Source organism: Arachis duranensis, chromosome 3 (genome assembly GCF_000817695.3).
Source record: "Arachis duranensis cultivar V14167 chromosome 3, aradu.V14167.gnm2.J7QH, whole genome shotgun sequence".
NCBI lineage: Eukaryota > Viridiplantae > Streptophyta > Magnoliopsida > Fabales > Fabaceae > Arachis > Arachis duranensis.
Window position 1 is genome coordinate 117,825,197 of NC_029774.3, and position 16,045 is coordinate 117,841,241.

Consider the following 16,045-nt stretch of genomic DNA (forward strand, 5'->3'; position numbering starts at 1 on the left):
TTAACTGTGTTTGCTACATTATACTCCTGCTGGTGGTTGGGAGGTCTGAAGGAATTGGAAAGGAAAGTATTAGTTAGACTGAAGAATCTTTAGTCAGATGCCCTTTATGGTTTAGCTTGTTTATAAGCTTTGATATTATCTTGAGGAAGTTCTAGGATTGCCTTTGGCTTTCCTCCATTATTATGTATTATATATGTGGAAGCTGTTACCATGCTGGGGACCTCTGGTTCTCACCCATGCGCATTTTGTGGTTTTCAGATGCATGATGTGAGGTTTCTCGCTGAGACATGCTGGAGACTTCTAGATTTGCGAAGATCCCTTGTTCTCGGGGCTATGTTTTGGTTTATATGTTTTGCTTAGATACTTTTATCTCCATTAAATAATACAAACTGTGATGACTCCTCTTATGGGAGAATTTTGGAGAATAAGTTATGTATTGGTGTCCCTTTGGGTTTCCTTGGGATCTTCCTTATTTTTATCATATGTATATATTAGACTCTGTATGGTAGGGTGTTACACTAAGAATTTTTTTTATTTTAATTGAATCCATCCACCATATTATTTGTTGTAAACATCTCCTTATACAATTGACTGAATCATTATCAAGAGAGGAAAAATTGAAAAAACTAAAAAAAAAATTAACAGACAAAACTAAAAGAAAAATTATTTATATGAAACTAACAGAAGATTTCCAAAAATTAGAGGAACCCACAGAATAGTTAAATTTTCTTTAAGATACAACTATTGATTATGACATCAAAGTAAGAAAGTTTCAACAAATACCCCTTGTCTATTATTTAGGTAGAAAAGTTAATTAATTAACTGATTACATGAATCCAATTACATAACCAAAAGACCCTTCATATTGTCCAAAACAAGAATAAACACTAATTAAACAATTTAATAATCTCTATTACTTGTGTATGTTTAAAACAACTATATAAATTAAACCTATTTACTGATCTAAATGATTCCATGAACAATTTTATAATGGTATCAATTATTTCAACAAGATAAGACAACTGGTCAGGCTTATGCTAGCTAATCTAATTACCTTCAGTAACTGTGCAGTTTGAATCAATTATTAACTATTTTAATGACTTTCAGCCATGTAAATAAAAAAAATAATTTTGCGATTATATTAGCTAATTTAATGCACAGCTTTAAAACAAGGACTTCTATAATAACTTTTCAAATACAAAATAACTTATTTAAAAGTTGTTATTAATAAAAGTCCTTATATTTTAAATCCTTTTTCTAAAAGAACTTATTTATGAAGTTTAGCCAAAGTGGCCCTAATAGTTAAAATAAACCTTTTAGGTGTAAAAGTGTAGAAAAACAATAATAAATCAACAAACCAATCTGTTATTAGATATAATTTATAAGAACTTAAAATATAATTTAACAAAAACAAAATTGGACAGGGATAAAATACTTAAAGATAATATTATACCTGACAAAACAATATTTGAACTTTGATTAACATTCTGGGACATCTCAACTAAATTTTCTAAAAAATAAAAGCAAACAGAAACATTGAAATATATAAAAAAAATAGATACATTAATAAGAACACAAAGATTAACTACAAAAATATAAATAGAGCAATAAAAATTACCCAAATAATCATTCAAAGAGGGAGCAGGGATCGAGGAATCGAGGACCTCTAAAACATTACAAAACAAAAATAAATTACAAAGACTCCTATAGATATCAAATCACTGAAAGTTGGAGCAAAAAACACTAAAAGTATCACGAAGGTCAATTCAGTACTGACCTCTTGCATTTTAATGGTGACTTTGTGTTCGCTTTCTTTTCAAAGAATTCCACCTATACTCTCTAGCACGAACAGAATTATGAGACATCTTTGTTACTCGTGCTAAATAAAACAAGAGGTTGAAACATAAATCGCAAGAACTACCCCTAATTCACTCCGAAAAAGACATAACATTCTTAAGTTCCTATAAGCAAGAGGTAAAAAAAAGGTAGGGGAAGGGGTGGCTGAGAAGAGAACCTGTGAAACACACCAACAAAGAACTAATATAACCATGCACACCTTTGATAACGCAGAACATAAAAAAATAAAGTACTATAATCAATACCAATAACTAATTGAGATAAAAAGATAAAGTTGTACAACAATAAAGAAATAAAAATAAGAACTGGCGCATTTCATTAAAATACTGATAGTGATATACACAATTACATATGGCAATCTCTCCTATGATAAGGAGGATCCCAACATCTGACTACATATCCTAGTATGTAACCTAAAGAAGGTACAACATTGAAAATGTGTCCAATCCCTAGCAAAGTCACTATTACAAAGGAGGAGTTGAGAATAGACCTAGTTGGCAGATGACCCGAGCCAACACAAAAGGAAAACCCCTATATCTGACAATCCTATTTGTTGGACACAATCCAAAAAGGTTAAACCAAAATACCATCCAGCCAGCATCATTACATTTCGATGTATTTGAAATCACAAGCCTTCCTAAACACTTGTAGATATACTATATAAACTACCTACACCTAGACACAGCAGCTCAATACCACACATTAAATCAAACTCCATTAACCTTGGCAATCTTGAACCCAGGCCCATCTACATCAGCAGCCGCCTCTTCAAATTGGGGATTCAGATTTCTCTTGCCCTTGGAAGTGACAACATAATTCTCATGAATAAGCTTCTCTCCATAATGGGAAGGTGCATCAATAACATGGGACAACAACTCCTATGACAAAGAAATTGACAAAAGCTATGAAAGTCACTCAAGAAATGCAAAATTCATATAGAAACAGCACACATAGTAAGGAGCAAAAAAAATTATATAACAGCACCTAAGTTTCTTTTTCTGGTGAGCTAAGCAATATATCCAGTTCAGCAGAAAGATCATCACTAACAGTATCATTGCTAGGTGTTTTCTCATCTTTTCCATGTTCACCATTAATTAAGGAAGCAAACTCAGTCCCTCCAGAAACAGCAGGCTATTTTTCAGCCAGAAAATCAATAAGAACTGGGGATTTAGATAAAACCCCAGAAGACTCACCATCAACTTTCTCACTTTTGATAAAAGTCTTTGATGACTCCTTCTTAATACCAACCTCCCCTTCTCCACAGGGAATAGATTTGTGTAAATCAGGCTCCTATTCATATGCCACAACAGTTTAAAAATACATAAGACCATAAGAAAAATTCACCACAACACAATAAAAAAAGGAACAAAACATGAATTCACACAATCTAAAAATAATTATATGTATATGTAACCTTTTTTGGAGTAGACTCATCATCAGCATCATAATTCGGAAGCTCAAACATGGCAATAATGGTGGGATCATCACATATTCTCCTAACTCGGAAACTGCCATAAAATGTATCATGTGGCACTCCTTTGGTATCAACCTTCAGCAGTAGCTTCTTTCCAATGAGTCGTTGGAATATGGGAGGATAAGTATCCCCACATACAAGCTATTTTAAAAGTAATACATAACAAATACAGAGTTTAAATAACAGATATCACATCCCATAAAGTAAAAAATACACAAAAGAAAACTAAAAACATACACTTGCATCTCTTTGAACCTCGGTAAACAAGTCAGCACATGATTTCTTAAGCAAATAAGATGCCTCACGATCAAAGAGAAGGAAAATACCCTCCCCACTATGATCTTGAAGTGTTATTTTAATTTTAAATCTACAGAGAGAAAAAAAACCTAATAATTTAGAATAAATAATACCAAGAAACATTATTTTTATAAACAATCCACAAGAGAAAATGAAAAGACATTTTGAACAAAATTACTGACCTTGGAGTCACATTAGTTATGTGCTTCAAACAAAAATCACAGTAATATGCACCATTTTGAGGATAGATACCCTTTCCACACACACAAGCAGAATACCACCAACCTCCATCCTCAACAATACCTTGGATTGTACCAAAAATGATAAAAGAACCCTCCTATGCAATGGGCATTCAAAAATTTGTTAACAATATGAATGAAAAAATAGATTTGGAAATTGTTCTTTGATTTTCTTTTTCAGTTCATTTGTGTATAAAATAAACATAAACACAACTAACTCAAAAGAAGACAACCTCATTGTTATCTTGAAGCTCTTCAATAGTGCATTTTCTAGTTAAACGCATGAAATCATCTTCCAAGGAGATAACTTTACCCTCATTTGCAATAAACAGTGGCTGAGTACCATTGACACCTTGCTCAACCATACTAAAAAAATGATGCAAACACTTGTACTTGTTACTCCAGATTGGTTCTAAATAAAGAAGTCAATAAGAATCAGCAAAATAAACCATGCGAACCTCTACCTGAATTCAACAACTTCAGGAAAATCAGGATTAAATAATATTTGAGTGGCATACATGACATTTTGAAGGCCTACTTGACCTACACAGTAACACAGAAAGAGTCTAGCAAAGTTTATTGGAGACAACACCTAGAGTAGTAATGAGATGTATAGAAAATAAACAATGTACCCCTAAAGAACTTGACTTTTGCAAGTTGAATGAATACAACAGGCTGCTCCACATAGCCAGAGGTAAGGAAATGATTTACTTGATTAATATAGTCCCCAAATAATGCACAGCGCACTGTAAGATTGAAACTCAAAACATGACAAAGAATGAAACAAAAAATAAGGAAAAAAGATGATTAAAACATAAAGAGAAACCAGGAGAAATGACTCAATCAACATACTCTTTTGAAGTTAATTTCAGCACAATCATTTTCACAATTTTCTCCTCTTTTGCATATTCTTTCTCTTCTCCCACTGAAGTTAAAAGACCAATGACATCTATTCCAAATAAACACAACACATTAAATATTCAAAGCATTTGTTAAAAAAACTTGAATAACAGCAGACCAAGAAGATAGACACACCAACTAAAAATTCATAATCTTGGGTCATGTTCAACAGCTCAGAAAAAGGTAACATGTTGAAACAAGTCTTAGGGATAACATCTTCATCAACAGCTACAATAGTGGTTCGGTGAAGGAAAACCAATTTGAATTCATGAGAAGTTGCTCTATAACTATCATGATTTGACACAACAGTAAAGTATGCCATTCTATAAACTTGACCTTCAACTATATGATCCCTAAACCTATTAAGGAGTGGTTTCTTAACTGTAGCTTGAATTTTTTCACACTGGAAATCCAACAAAAGAACAAAATCAGATTAGTGAAACACATAATTTAAACTTGAAAACTTAAAAAAATAACAACTAACACTATACTTAAAAGAGAAGCCAATAGGGGCTAACATGCTCATCAAGGAGAATCATCTCCATTGTGTTAGGAACCTCATGGTTACCAAAGGAGAGTATAACCCAAAGCCTTAGAACCCTAACTTTCAGCCTCCAAGCCTCTCTAGGAGGATGTATCTTGGAAATCATATCAAATGGAGGAGGCATTGCAGAGGAAAAAAAGGAGATAAACAGAATTGATGAAATTGATGAAAATGTGAACAAAAAAATTCTGAAATAGACAAAGTTTAGGAGGAAATAGAACACAGCAGAATGTTTGTGCATTGAATGTAGTTCACCAACCATCCTTTTATAGAAAAAATCCAGCACACAAGGCTCACCTTTTTTTAATTCAAATTGAGGATGGAAATGGAGGGAAAACAAAATCTGAGTCCATATGCATCTCCATTCAATGGCATAGAGACAAACTAATCATAGGACCAAAACCTGAACCAACAAAAAAACAGGAAAAAAAAGGTGAAACTTTCAAGAAATCAACAAATAGAGACCAAAAATTGGGATATCACACCATACCTACTACAGTGCACCTACATGTCATTATACGATAGGGAAGGCAGTCATCAACTACCCCAAATAATGATTCTATTCATGGCAATGAGAGTTGGTAAATGTGTTAGGTAGGGATACATTGGAAACAGTAGCTGAATGGGATAAAAAATTATAGACAAACATCAATAAAAATCTGTCAATCACATTAACATTCATGAAATTGATGAGAATGATACCTAATACCTTGAACAGGAAGGAATGGAATTGGGAATGCAAAACTTGAAAGGGAGTGGCATAAGCATATTCCTTTATCAAAGAAACAAACAAATTCATGACAATCAGCTCGACTTCTTTGCAAGAGGTGAAATATATAGCAACTTTTGCATAACCAATAAAGGATTGAAATGCAACTGAGTTGACTAACAAAAGGTTTCATCAGATGCAAATAAATCAGCAAGAAGTTATGAATCAAGTCCTATCAATCACATCACCACTGATCAAATAAATTATATAGTAGTAGTAAATTATATAAAAGAGAATTCCCTAATGACAGAAACAATGCAGAAAATAGTATAAAAACTCAATGGATTTGTTGAATATACACAAAGTAAAAAATAAAAAATAGATTAATCAATTTTCAAACAATCTGACAGAAACTTCCAAAGAATGTAACCAAGAACATGAACCCAGAATCAAACCAAGCCAGATAAGAGAACATGAGTCTGAATGAAGAAAAAATTATAAATTAGTACATTCAGCACAAACAATTCAAAGGCATTAGTGAATGAGAATGGAAATTCAAATGCAAAACTTGAATAGGAGAGAATGAATTTGGGAAACTTTAAAGAAATCAACACATATGGACCAAAAATTGAGATATCACACCATACCTACTACAATGCACCTACATGTCATTATACCATAGGGAAGGAAGTCATAAACTATCCCAAACAATGATTCTACTCATAGCAATGATAGTTGCTAAATGTGTTACGTAGGTATACATTCGAAACAGCAGCTGAATGGGAAAAAAAAGTATAGACAAACATCAATAAAAAACTGTCAATCACATCAACATTCATGAAACGGATGATATTGAAACCTAATGCCTTGAAGAGGAAGGAATGGAATTGGGAATGAATTGAAATGCAAGTGAGTTAACTAACAAAAGGTTTCATTAGATGCAAATAAATCAACAAAAAGCTATGAATCAAGTCCTATCAATCACATCACCACTCATCAAATAGATTATATAGTAGATTATATAGAAAAGAATTCTCCAATGACACAAACAGTGCAAAAAATAGTATAAAAACTCAATGGATTTGTTGAATATACACAAAGTAAAAAATTAAAAATAGATTCATCAATTTTCAAAGAATCTGACAGAAACTTTCAAACAATGTATTCAAGAACATGAACCCAGAAACAAACCAATTCAGATAAGAGAACATGATTCTGAATGCAGATAAAATTATAAACCAATTCAGATAAGAGAATATGATTCTGAATGCAGAAACAATTATAAATTGCTATATTCAGCCCAAACAATTCAAAGGGATTAGTGAATGAGAATGGAAATTCAGATGAAAAACTTGAATAGGAGATAATCACATTGGGAACGCAAAATTTGAATAAGAGGTTTCATCATATGCAAATAAATCAGCAATAAGTTATGAATCAAGTCCTATCAATCACATCACCACTCATTAAATAGATTATATAGTAGATTATATAGAAGAGAATTCCCCAATGACACAAACAGTGCAGAAAACACGAACCCAGAATCAAACCAAGTCAGATAAGAGAAGTTAATTCTGAATGCAAAAAAAAAATTATAAATTGCTACATTCAGCCCAAACAATTCAACGGGATTAGTGAATGAGAATGGAAATTCAAATGCAAAACTTGATTAGGAGAGAATCAAAATCGGAAACTTTCAACAAATCAACAAATAGGGATCAAAAATTGAGATATCACACCATACCTACTATAGTGCACCTACATGTCATTATACCATAGGGAAGGAAGTCATCAACTATCCCAAACAATGATTCTACTCATAGCAATGAGAGTTGCTAAATGTGTTAGGTAGGCATACATTCCAAACAGCAGCTGAATGGGAAAAAAAGTATAGACAAACATCAATAAAAATCTGTCAATCACATCAACATTCATGAAACGGATGAGATTGAAACCTAATACCTTGAAGAGGAAGGAATGGAATTGGGAATGAATTGAATTACAAGTGAGTTGACTAACAAAAGGTTTCATCAGATGAAAATAAATCAGCAAAAAGCTATGAATCAAGTCCTATCAATCACATCACCACTCATCAAATAGATTATATAGTAGATTATATAGAAAAGAATTCCCCAATGACACAAACAGTGCAGAAAACAGTATACAAATTCAATGGATTTATTGAATATACACAAAGTAAAAAATAAAAAATAGATTCATCAATTTCAAAGAATCTGACAGAAACTTCCAAACAATGTATTCAAGAACATGAACCCAGAAACAAACGAATTCAAATAAGAGAACATGATTCTGAATGCAGATAAAATTATAAACAAATTCAGATAAGAGAACATGATTCTAAATGCAGAAAAAATTATAAATTGCTACATTCAGCCCAAATAATTCAAAGGGATTAGTGAATGAGAATGGAAATTCAGATGCGAAACTTGAATAGGAGATAATCATATTGGAAACGCAAAACTTGAATAGGAGAAGCTGGGTCTATAAACTGACTTTGATGAAAAAATTCTGTCAACCACATCACCATGGAGAAAGTAGATTAGGTAAAAACCCCATACCTAGAAGATGATTCAGAAAACCAAACCCATGATCAATAAATATAAGAAAAGGTAAGTAAGAAAACAATCTTTATAATCATTACAAAATACCAACAATTGATGAAATACACAAACCACATGCAATAAACAATTCAACAGCTAGCAAAAGGAGAAATGATAATGATACCAACGAAATCTAAAAAACAAAATGAAGAAGAGGAAACAGATTCATAGACCATCCTCAAAATTAACAGCAACTTCCAAAGAATGTAAGCAAGAACATGAACCCAGAAACAAACCAAGTCACATACACACAATTTGTAAATTAGGAACTTTAGGAACCCTAGACAATAGGATCTAGCTTCACCATCGAACAGATACCAAAAATTTTCACAATTTCCACAATTAGAAATTTCACAAACCCTAGAGAATAAAACCTGGGTTAGCGGTAGAACAGATACCAAAATTGATCACAAAGATGTACATAATCAAGGAAAACAAAAAGCATGAAGATGAAAATAGGCTTGGATACACCTGATTGATTCATTGGAGATCTTCAATTTGAGACTCTATCGGGAAACCCCTAACCTGCGATGAATGGCACCAAAGCAAATTACCAAAAAACAGAGGTCGTACACAGAGTTTCATAGGGCAAACGAAATAAAGGTAGGAGAAGAAAGCAAAGCCTCTAGGATTCCAACTAATCATTATCTATTCAAACAAATCCATCAAGAAGGCAGGTTGCGTGAGCCATTCGCCGAAAGGAAACATAGGTTGCGTGAGAGAGAAGGTGAAAGCAATGGCTGACAGCGGAAGTGCACAGGAGCACATGTAGCCTTGAAGATGCAAAGCCACGCTGGAGGGATGCCACCATGGAGTAGAGCCTCCACCTAGGACTGGAATTGATGTGGAGTGCAGGGAGGTCTCCAGCTCGGAGATGAAACCACAGCTATCTATAGTTATATAAATATATATATATATATATATATATATATGTATAAGCATGACACATATCTTTATTGTTTTGTTCATGACCAAATTGAACTTGAGAAAGAAAAGAAAGAAAGAGAGAGACTATGGGTGAGGGAAGGAAAGCGTGACTTTTTTTTAGCTTCCCACCTCAATTTTTTGCGATTCGTAACTTCAGTAAAAAATCTAATTCAATTAAAGTGTTTGTATCTTTCTTTTCTATATGTTGGTGTCACTTTTGTTCGGTAAAAATTGACGGTGACGTAGTTTTTCTTCCCTTTGAGTTCTGCCAATTGTAGTTCTAGGAGGTACAGACAATTTCTGATGTTTTTTTTTCTTTAGCAGTTCGATCAAAAAGTTTCTTTGGAGTTTTCATTGTTTTGATTTTGTATGGAGGTAGGATTTGGTAATTTTACAGTAATTAAATGTGAATTTGATAAGTGAATGTTGGTTTGACTGATTCTTATTTGAGTTTGATCAAGGTTAGGTTGAGTTATTGTTAAATTATTGTTGTTTGCTTGAGATTTTAGTTCAACTATGTATGAATAGCCAGTTATGGTACTTTGATTATTTTAGGAGTCAAAATAGAATTTTCAAAAGCTTAAAGAATTATATTAGCTAATTTTGAATTATTAAAAAACATGATTATGTTTTAAATGTTATCAAGAAAAGAATTATATTTGAATTTGATTAAGAGTTGAGACCCCGGATAAGAGACAGTGGCGTTGCCCACTTGCTCCGGGGAAGATATGAAGAATAATAATGATGAAAACTGAGTTTGATTATAAAATTGAATGAATATGATAAATGAGACATAGTTGAGGTTGATTGATGACAAGTATGTCTGTATTTTCTCTCTGGTTGTAAGGGTGATAGGGTACCTATTCCTTCTAATGGTGACATGGCACATATTCCCTCTAATGATGACAGGGCACATAATCCCTCTAATGGTGACAAGGCACGTATTCCCTTTAATGGTATTAATGCGCAACAGAGAGACAGTGTCCGAGTTAGCTACTGGACATGTTGGGTTTGGCTATATAACCTTCAAATGAGCTCATTAGCCATTGGACAGACATGCATCATACTTGTTTGTGCATACTTCTCTGTTATATGTGTTTCTATAATTGTGTGTGTGTGCTTCTTAACTTGTGTTTTTCTCTGTATCTATGGTTTGTTAAAGTTGTCTTTATTATGAGGTTTATTACTATTGGCCAATTGTTGAAGATTGTAAGTATGCTGTTGTGAAATTTCTATGTAACTAATAATGAAATGAATATAACTATGCACCCTGACCCTACTAATAACACCCTAGTTCTTGTAAAATCCGGTTAATTATCGACTAATTAACCCATAAATGAGAATTTATTCTAGAAAGCCCAAAATGTGATTTTTATGGCTAAATGTGATAGAGGAGATTGAGACGAGAATTTCGGTACCAATTTTATAGAATTCGGACCAAGATTTGACCGAACGGGCCAAACCGGGCCAATCGGACCCAAAGTGGGCCCTTGGCCCAACATAACTAGACCAAAACCCTAGTTTTCAGCACTCTCTCTCCTCACACAACACTAATACACGCTGAAATTGAAGAGAAGGGAGGAAGAACACTCTCTCAAGTTCTTTCTCTCACTTGATCTTCAAACCACCATAACTTTTGATCTAGAGCTCCGATTGCCACTCCGTTTGCGGCCACGCGTTCACCGCGAAGAGCTCTACAAAACCCATACAATTAATCTTGAGGTAAGCCACGTTTTGCTCTTCGAAATTCCAGCCTTGTTTTCGAGTTTTATGAGCAAAAATGTTGAGATTTTGGGCTCTTTGATGTTATAGGACCCAACTTTCTTGAAGGAGAAGGTTAATCTTGTCTCCTTGGACCTTGGATATGGTAAGATTCTCAACCCTAGTGTATTTTGTTGTTTTATGATTTTTGGGTTTTGAGATGTTGTGTATGGGTATGATGATTGTGGCTTAGGTTGTGTATATGTGAATATTGGAGCTTGATTGGTGATATTGAAAAGTTTGAGAAAGGATTTGGTGGTGAAAAATCTGTTCTTAGAGGTGTTGAGGCCTTGAGAGCTTGTGGATAAGTGATTTGAAAGTGCTCCGGTTGAGCTTGGGAAATCGGCTAAGGTATGGGTTTCGGTTTTATATGTGATGATGATTAATGATGCCTTGATGGTATGATGTATGAGAAATATGCATGTTGTGATATATGCTTGATGATTGGTTATGGTTGAATTGTGGGTTGGACCATGTTGATGGTGAGTATGATATTGATTGTGTACAATGATGATTTATTGGAATTGGTGTTGTTGAGAATTGGCATGAGGAAGAGTATATGATATGTCAAAATATTTGAGTTTGAGCCACTTGGGTGAAGTGGGTTAAAATGATGGGATAGTGATTTTGTATATTGTGGTAAAGTCTCAATGTGTGAGTTGAGGAGGCTTGATGTTGAAATTGATATATTTTGATTGATTTCAAAGAGAAGGGATGAAAATGGCATGTTTTGATTGATTTTGAGGAGAGTTGGAAATGGCTTGTTTTGAAAATAGCACTTTGTGGTTTTTATGAAAAACATGGTTTTTGGGCATACTTTGGTGGGACATAACTTGGACTACGGATCTCTGTTTTTTGCCAAATCTATTTAGAAATGAAATTGGATCCGGGATGTCCATGTCGTTCGAAGAACGGGCGAAAAATGATTTAAAATGAGAAAGTTATGTCCGTTGGAAGATTGGGGTTTAAATTGGTGAATTCTGCAGCTTTTAACTTAGAAAATTTTTAGCAGAATGACCCCTTGCGCGTGGGCGCACTTGGCGCGTGCGCGCCGTTCTTCCAGAAAATGCCATCCACGCGTGCGCGTGATGTGCACGGGCGCGCCGATGGTGCTGCACCTACTGCCCAGCCATTTTCCAGAGAGTTATGCCAGAACTGTGCTAGAGTTGTGCCTGGGGCACGAGGACACCCACGCGTACATGTGGTTGACGCGTACACGTCGATTGGCAAATTTTTAATCCACGCGTTAGCGTGCATGACGCTTGTGCGTCGATGAAGTTTTTGAGGCCATCCACGCGTGCGCGTGGAGTGTGCGTACGCGTGGCCCTGTTTTCATCCCAAAGTTGATTTTTGAGTTTTAAAAGCCAAATTTCATACTTCTAAGCCTCCGATCTCACCATTTATGTCTTAAATCATTATGATATGCCTAGCTATGAGGGAAGGAGCTAGTGGATGTGGTAACTTGCGAGTGAAGCAAGGGAAAATGAATAATCAATGAGGATCATTGATGATTATGTGAGATGTGGAGGATGGTGGTGGAAGTGCTTGTTTTGCCATTGGCCAAAGGGCCGTAATTGTTTATGAATTGGCTGGTTCTGGATTGAACCGTGAGCCGGAATAGCTGTGTATGCTATGAATATTGGCTGGTTATGGATTTAACCGTGAGCCGGAAGGCTAGATTATTGCCGTGTTATGGCGGAGCCATGATTGTGGCTATGTATAAATGCATATATGCTGTTGAATGAATTGTGAATGTTGCACTTCCACTGTTGGAGATGAGAGTTTCCCTGGGAGGAAGCAGTGGCTAGCCACCACGTGCTCCAGGTTGTGACTCGAAGCTCTTTTGACCCTATGTCATAAGTGTGGCCGGGCACTGTGAAAGACCCGGATGAGCTCGCCCCCGTAAATATTCACCAGTGAGGGTGATGGATATAGATCATGATTATGATCAAGTTTATAACGAGTATAACTCGAGTTGGGGATGCGTGACAGAGGGACAGTCCAATGGTTAGCGACCAGGACTTGTCGGGTTGGCTCTATAACCGACAAGATGATATCATCAGCCACTAGGGACAGGCATTCATCATATGCATACTATGTGAATTGTTTGAGATTGCATATTTGACTGCATATTACTTGCTGATTGTCTAAATGCCTTAATTGTTCCTATTTGTATATTCCTTGTTTGATATAACTGTGTTTGCTACATTATACTCCTGCTGGGGTTGGGAGGTTTGAAGGAATTGGAAAGGGAAGTATTAGTTAGACTGAAGAATCTTTAGTCAGATGTCCTTTTATGGTTTAGCTTGTTTATAAGCTTGATTTTATCTGGAGGAAGTCCTAGAATTGCCTTCGGCTTTCCTCTATTATTATGTATTATATATGTGGAAGCTGTTACCATACTGGGGACCTCTGGTTCTCACCCATGCGGATTTTGTGGTTTTCAGATGCAGGACGTGAGGTTTCCCGCTGAGGCATGCTGGAGACTTCTAGATTTGCGAAGATCCTTTGTTCTCGGGGTTATGTTTTGGTTTATATGTTTTGCTTAGATACTTTTATCTCCATTAAATAATACAACTGTGATGACTCCTCTTATGGGAGATTTTGGAGAATAAGTTTTATGTATTGTGTCCCTTTGGGTTTCCTTTGGGGTTTTCCTTATTTTATCATATGTATATATTGTTATGCTCGGACCGGTTATCTTCGCAGCCGAATTTTGAGTCTTGATATTCCTATTTTTGACACTCCTTTGTATATATATAATCACGCGTTGGTTATCCTTGTTCGTTACGTTATCGATCAGAGTGTTGCGCTTTGAGTTGCGATTTTTGTTTACCCCTTTTTCTACAAAGGCTCCTAGTTATAATCAATCATTCATACTACTATACGTACTAAATTTTTATTTTAGAGGTCGTAATACCTTGCCATCTTTGAATTATGACTTAAGCATAAGACTCTGTATGGTAGGGTGTTACAGTTCTTACCCCCTATTTCCACCCCTTTCGGCTATAGGTGCGAAGGTTTAGTACGGAGTTACAGAAGTATAGAAGATTATATTTACGATTAGGTTATTAAATTTTATTTTTCTCTCGTCGTTTATTGTTTTGGTTTTTAGAGGGGTGGGACTTGTATTTGAGAATTTTTTTATAAGTCTATGTATATAATGCTACGTGAATATGTATATTTTTGTGATTAAATGGTTTAAAGTATAGACTCTTCATTTTCTTGGCTAAAGTTTCGGTTGGTATTTGCAAAGGCTCAATATTAAATAATGCTCAATATTAAATAAAGATAGTATAAAATAAAAAGGTTTAAAGGTAAGTAACGCTTGAGCTTTTAGTACAATCATGAGGTGCTAAAAGTTAGGGTGTTATAGTATGTGGTGAATTTAAACTAACGTACCAATGTGTACAAACTTCCGGAATCGTCAAGTGGCAAAATATTTTTTATTTTTAACATATTATTGATTTTTTAGTATCACCCTTAATTTATCAAAGCACATATATAAAATAGATAGTTTATTTATAATATATATTTTTATCTTTTTATTATAAAGGATGTACGTGGTGCAATTTCAAAAGGAGGTCTGCCACATGCTCACATTCTGTAAATACTATTTTATAATTGTAGATATTTGTCTACATGTGAGGTTGCGTAGAGAACTTTGCCTTATGAAATTCATTAGAGGTGATCTTCAGTGATGAGATTAACCTTTTATTTGCTTGAAGAGAAAAATATCATCTTTAAAGATGACGACAATCTTGAGAAGATCGTGAAAGAAGAAAAAGGAAAATGTACGATGTTCTTAACATTGATGGAGGCTAACAAAAAATTTGAAACAAGTCAAATTTTGATGTATGCTGAGTTTCCAAATTAATTTGTTTAAGATAGAGAAGCAAGAAAATGAAATCCTGCAAAAGAGGATATTCTATCGGGGAGGTTAAACCATGTTCCACCAGGTACAGGTAATATCTACTATATGAGAATTTTGTTAACTATTTAGAGATGTTGCACAACATATGAGTCTATTAGGACAGTTGATGAGATTACATATTCTAACTTTCAAGATGCTTGCTATTCCATGGGACTACTGTATGACGGTAAAAAATTCATTGCAGCTATTAATGAGGTAGCTGAACTTGCATCTGGTCATCAATTGAGAAAACTATTTGTGATGCTACTGATATCTAATTGCATTTGCAAATCAGATCATGTTTGGACTGCAACTTTGACATTATTAGCTGAGAGAATACTATATGAGAGGAGAAAAGCATTGAAAAACCAAGGTATTTCACTATGTCTTTTTTTATATCAAAATTATATTCTCTTATTTTTATTTTTATTAACAATATTAATAATTTTTATTTTGGAATTATTTATTAAATTTTTCATAAAATCATCATGTGCTTTTATTAGGACTAAACATGATTGATGACGAATTAAAATTTTTTTGTCTTATTGAGACTAAGAATGTAGTCAACAATAATGTGAGATCTTTAAGAGACTATATATCAATGCCATATCCTAAGTTGTCTGGTGTTCTCCTTTTCCAGAATAAGCTAATAGAGGAGGAGTTATCATATGACTCATGAGCAAAGGTTAGTATTCAATGAGATACTCAATGCTGTTATTGCAGACTCTGGTGGTTTTTACTTCGTTTATGGACATGGTGGGTGTGGTAAGACATTTGTTTAGAATGGACTTTCTTTTGTTATT

At 34.4% G+C, this 16,045-nt stretch overlaps 1 protein-coding gene across 1 annotated transcript; it reads right to left on the reverse strand.

The window, feature by feature from the left end:
• Positions 1-2,564: 2,564 nt before the first annotated feature.
• LOC107480523 (replication protein A 70 kDa DNA-binding subunit C-like) lies at positions 2,565-5,435 on the reverse strand. The gene is made up of 11 exons (XM_052258451.1): positions 5,286-5,435; positions 4,903-5,170; positions 4,500-4,613; positions 4,332-4,410; positions 4,101-4,233; positions 3,811-3,965; positions 3,569-3,698; positions 3,272-3,472; positions 3,037-3,147; positions 2,905-2,988; positions 2,565-2,735 (listed from the first exon to the last, which is right to left on the reverse strand). The coding sequence occupies exons 1-11, from the start codon at positions 5,433-5,435 to the stop codon at positions 2,565-2,567; spliced, it is 1,596 nt and encodes a 531-aa protein (XP_052114411.1).
• Between the last annotated feature and the right edge of the window lie 10,610 nt (positions 5,436-16,045).

Excerpts from the sequence above, each read along its gene's own strand:
- LOC107480523 (XM_052258451.1), bottom strand. The coding sequence starts at position 5,435 with ATGCCTCCTCCATTTGATATGATTTCCAAGATACATCCTCCTAGAGAG. Across the intron at positions 3,148-3,271 it reads ATGAGTCTACTCCAAAAAAG|GAGCCTGATTTACACAAATC; the intron begins GTTACATATACA and ends GCATATGAATAG. Across the intron at positions 2,736-2,904 it reads AAACACCTAGCAATGATACT|GAGTTGTTGTCCCATGTTAT; the intron begins GTTAGTGATGAT and ends TCTTTGTCATAG.